At 38.9% G+C, this 5,053-nt stretch overlaps 1 protein-coding gene across 3 annotated transcripts; it reads left to right on the plus strand.

Annotated features, from left to right (window-relative positions):
* Window positions 1-839: 839 nt before the first annotated feature.
* si:dkey-282h22.5 (uncharacterized protein LOC107988040 homolog) lies at window positions 840-3,964 on the plus strand. 3 transcript variants are annotated; one of them, XR_010668872.1, is made up of 4 exons: window positions 840-974; window positions 1,258-1,360; window positions 2,562-2,688; window positions 3,448-3,964. XR_010668872.1 is itself a non-coding variant. In XM_065964682.1 (4 exons), the coding sequence occupies exons 2-4, from the start codon at window positions 1,267-1,269 to the stop codon at window positions 3,710-3,712; spliced, it is 489 nt and encodes a 162-aa protein (XP_065820754.1). In that variant the 5' UTR covers window positions 840-974; window positions 1,258-1,266; the 3' UTR covers window positions 3,713-3,964. The 3 variants fall into 3 exon arrangements, 1 of the variants encoding a protein (XP_065820754.1); XR_010668873.1 differs by lacking the exon at window positions 3,448-3,964 and adding an exon at window positions 3,240-3,441; XM_065964682.1 differs by having other exon boundaries at window positions 2,559-2,688.
* The last annotated feature ends 1,089 nt before the right edge of the window (window positions 3,965-5,053 follow it).

Below are 5,053 nucleotides of genomic sequence, written 5' to 3' on the forward strand. Positions count from 1 at the left end.
CCAAAACTGTCTAGATAATGCATTGAGGAAATCTGTTTAAGCATTGAACCTCAAGAAAACTAGTTTCTTCATCGTCCATCAGCACTGATATGATAAATCATATTAATTATAAATTATCTACACTGGTGGATCAAAGGTGGATTAAAGTCGAAGCTATGGGGAATAGTAGAACAAATCAGACAGCAACATCTTATTTGAGTTAGGGATTTCAGCAGTTTATGGGATGCCAGGGATTCTCTTGGGGATGTATATTTTTCCCATCACCATTTAACAGCTGTTGTTAATACAAATATTAGGAAAATTGGTTAATCGCTAAAAGTAAATAATGTGTGATTTAATCCCCTCTATTTTGTAGCTTCATCAGGCTGCTGTGTCTTTCCAAGTGTTGATCACCTCTGCCAGTTAAAGGGACCATTTCTGGATGGATGGGGTTGCAGCCCAGATGCTGAGCAGATTGTATTACAGTAGGCAGTAAGAATGTTACGCTGCAGCCATACGGCTACATCAAACATCTCCTCTGGATTACGGCCCATGGAGTGTGCAGTCCACTTACACATCTCACAGCAGCTAAAAAACATGTGGGAGATAGATGGGGCTTTAGATAGAGGATTATCAGGACCTCCCATTCAGGTTGTGTGGGTTATTTATTGTTGTAGAAGATGCAACAGTCTGGAAGACATATCTGAGAAGACACAGACCTGGAGAACGTGTGTGTATGTGCGTGTGTTCGAGGAACTTTGACTCATTTTGTGCCACGTTATGTGACCCTGCAGGCAGCAAGTGTGCACAGATGCTGTGAAGGAGGAGAGTGTGACACAGGCCTGCATCACTGAGATGGGTGGGAGCAGGTGGGGGAGAAAAAAAAAGGAGGCAGTTATAAGAGCAGTGTGTTTTCTTAGTGTGTGACTGTTGACCGATTGTACCGCAGAGCGTGTCCTGCTGCTGTAACACCGAAAGAACTACTCCACTTACAGGTACAGTAAAGGAAAAAACATGATCAAGGATAGTTTTGTTTGAAGGTAGAAAAAAAGAAGACCCCATTTAACTACTAAAGGAAGGAAAAATAACTATTTTTTTTCTATAACATTAAGACTAAATCATGTCTCGGTCACAGGGTGCAAGAGTCTACTTTCATGTAAAAGCTTAATACTTTTGTTGACCTTGTAATACAGAAATTTGTCTGACTTCACTAATCTATTAATGTGTCTCTCAGCACCAGCATATTCTATTTCTGTTTTGTTTTTTTGTTTTTTTAAGGAGAGGGAGATGAGAATGGAGATTTTTCTGGTTCTGCTCTCCATGATTCTCACATGTGGAGCTCAGAAATGGAAACAGGAAACATCACGTTGGGACCCTAAAGGTCAGGAATGATATGTCGTCATGCTTGACTTCCTGCAATCTGTCAATGGTTATCCTGTTCAAGGGATGAGCAACTTTGGTTAACAAAGAGGGCCAAATGAATGTTATTCTCAGTGCCAACTTGTTACCAACTTTAAACCCCTCATTTAGATAATTAGGATAACTTATAATTCAACAAAATGAACAAATATCAGATTTCTTGAATATGTTTAAACTCAAATTTAAATAGGAAGTAAGACTTAATTGAATGAGCTAAACGAAGAATTAAAGCCAATCTAAGCTCCTTTTAATCAAATGAACAGGATATATATGGGTAATTTATTTACATATATCTTTATTTCAAATGCATTTAGTACTGCTTCATAAAAGAGCTATACAGAAACAATTACAGTCAATTATGGAAATGATGGAAATACCTGAAATATTTCCATCTTTCATGTACTAATGCATTTGGTCTTTGAGCATGGGGTTATTTGGAAACTAATGTAGAAATACTTAAAGGTGACATATTATTATCATTTTCAACCAGTGTAAATAAGACTAAGGGTTCCCCAAAACATGTCTGTGAAGTTTCTTGTCCTAAATCCACTCTGATCCTGTATTTGATAATGTCTATAAACCCCTCTATTTCAGTCCTGCTCAGAACAGGCTGTTTCTGTGTCTGTACCTTTAAATACAAAAGAGTTGTCTGACCACGCCCCCTCTCTGGAAGGGCTTGGGTGGCTCTGGCTTTCTTGCGCCATGCTCAGTTTTTTACAGTGAGAAGGCAGACTCAGAGGGCAGAACAAACACCTAGCTGTGGGAGTGTCACTCACAATGGGGGAGGGGTTATTGCCCTTAGTGATGTCACAAAGGGAAAATCTCCAAATGAGGACACATTTTCTGAAAATTGGAGCAGGCAAAAGAAAGAGAGGATGGACTTTTCACATAATTAGGGGGGTTTGAAGAAAGATAGGGACACATAATGTTAGAAAAACAAGTGTATTTTGAATAATGTGTGACCTATAATGGCAGATTCTATTCACATTTTCTTCATGTTTACAACAATTTGACTGACTCACTGGCCACATTGAGATAGAACTGGGGGTCACATGTGTCACTAGTTGCCGACCACAGTCCTATACGTTTCATTTAAAAAACCTAAATTGTACAATTTAAGGTAAATACTGTATTGTTCTCATGCAATTATCTAATACCAGCAGAAAACAACAACGGCAAGACTTGTTCTAACATGACCCAGGTCCTGGACAACTGGAAATTCGCCATTATAACCCAAGTGAAAGACCTGCTGATTAATGACCACGCATCTGTTCTCCCTGAATACAACAGGTGTGTGTTACTCTCGTCTCTGATGGTTATGAAAGCTACAACAAGAAGGGGATAAAAAGAAAGTTAACATGTTGTGCAACAGACGAGCGAAAAGTCTGTGAATAACAACAGTCGGTGATGTCAGTGAACATTTTATTGCTATCCTCACACTCATGGGAAATGAGGGATTATGTAACCTCTGCTGCTCTGCACATGACCAGTGACCTGTCAGAGCCAGTAATGTGATCAGTGATTGCACTGGTCCGCGCAATACCGACTCTGCTTTGTGAATGACCTCACTGAGGAGACAGAGCCAGTAAATTACGGGAAAATGTTTCAGCCTTGTGTTCTGATGAGTGATTTTGGCAAATATAACTCCAAGTCATTGAACCTATCTTTAAAAAAAAGAAAAAAAAAACTCTGTGCCAAATGTTTACGTGAGTAAATATTTCACTTGTTCACTCGTAGGTTTCTTTTCTGAGATTTTGGACAAAAATGTGCTCTTTATAAACTTTCATCTTCTCTTAAGGGACTACCATGCTTTATGTCTGTTGTCCTGATGTTTCCTGCAGATGATGGGGCTGTTCCTCCTTAACAGCATGGCGTGACTTTCAAGTTGCCAACTTGACTTGGCTCTCCTTTTCTTCTGCCAGTAAACAATGTTCCAATTTAATGTGAGCTTATGGAAAATCAAAGTACCAAAGCTCTTTGACAGGTCATGCAGTCATTTAAAATAATTTAGTCATTTGTACTTTCCTTCATATCTCTACTTGTGTGAAGGATCCAGCCCCTGTCAGATGCTCTGGGAGATCTCTACAAGCACTTCAACGCTCTAAAAGATGAGCTGGCGAGGCTCTCTGCAAAGTTTGACAGCGTGGAGGGTTTTGTGGACGATCTAAGGAGCGACAGATTCACTCTGCCTCGGCGGCCGGTGCAGAGGATTCCCCCCAGCGTTGGACTCAGGGCTCCACTGCGAGCACAGATGAGAGCTCCTGTACGGGGGATTATTAAGGGGCCGAGGAGGAGAGGGCCACAGACACCTTAGTCTTCTTGTCCAGAAATGCTGATGTATCAAAAAATGAGATGATATGATTGTATATTTTACAGAAAATGTTGGCTTATATTATTTGTACTATATGCATGGTGTATGAATATGATGGTTTTAAAGCTTTCAAATATTTATCTTTTTATACAAAGTTAATTTTAGCCACAAGGTGGCAGCATTTATCAAACCACCTGAATCTTCATCCTGCTGTTGTGAGTTGTGAGAAATATAAAGGAACATAATGGTTATAAAGCTGGTCTAGAACTCTGCTTTATTACAATATATACATTTATCACACTATGACAGGTGTTTTGGGGGAGTTTCCCCAACTTCATTCTGAACAGATTAATGAGCAAATCTTATGAATAAGCATATGGTGCACTATAATGAACTACACCTCTCACTGTTATTTAAGGCAAAGCACCACATGTGGGCAACCAGTGGGAATCATTTGATCTTAAGAGTGTAAAGAATGTTAAAATCACAGTCCAACATGTGAACAGGACAACACGGGAGTCAAACCAGCAATGCTGGAAAACAAAATCCAATTTATCAATAATTCTATTCTCATAGTTCTACTTATTTATAGATTCAATTTCAAAATTGATTAAGGAAAATAAAATATTTAATTAAACCCTGTTTCTGCCATTTCCCTTTTCTTGTTCCAGCCAGTCTGTCACATATGAAAAACAAGGAACTGGAACCCAATTGAAGAAAACCAAAACAATATTTATGAACAAAAGATCAAACGCCCAAAACCAAAAACGTACTTTCTTAACAAAAAAATCCAAATGAAGAAAATAAGCCACGTAGACATCTGGCAAACTGACAAGGGGAAAATCTGACATTGAACTGACAACAAGAAGGAAGGAACACTGAGACTAAATACACAGGTAATCAAACACAGGTGAGACAAAGCACACAGGTGAAGACAATGAGGGCAATCAGCACTGGAGGGAAACACACACAGAGGCAGGAAGAAATACAAGACAAGAACCACTGGGGACAAGAACTACAAAATAAAACTGATTGGTTGATTAAATGTAAGTGGGTAGTGGGTAGTAACAATGCCATGGCATTAAAACCAACCTTTTTACACACTGTTAAAACAAAGATTTATACACACACATTGAAGACAAAAGTAAAGAGACTCTGCATATTAAAGAAAAAGGAATAAAACTGTCACTCTCAGTTTATTATAAATTAGAAGAAGTAGACTAAAAGTGAACACACATAAACCAGGATTACACACACACACACACACACACACACACATGCACAAACATGAACCTCTCGACATGCACTGATGGAGAGATACCAGAGTGAAGTGTTTGAACGAAA

Source organism: Labrus bergylta, chromosome 16 (genome assembly GCF_963930695.1).
Source record: "Labrus bergylta chromosome 16, fLabBer1.1, whole genome shotgun sequence".
In the NCBI taxonomy this organism is placed as follows: Eukaryota; Metazoa; Chordata; class Actinopteri; order Labriformes; family Labridae; genus Labrus; species Labrus bergylta.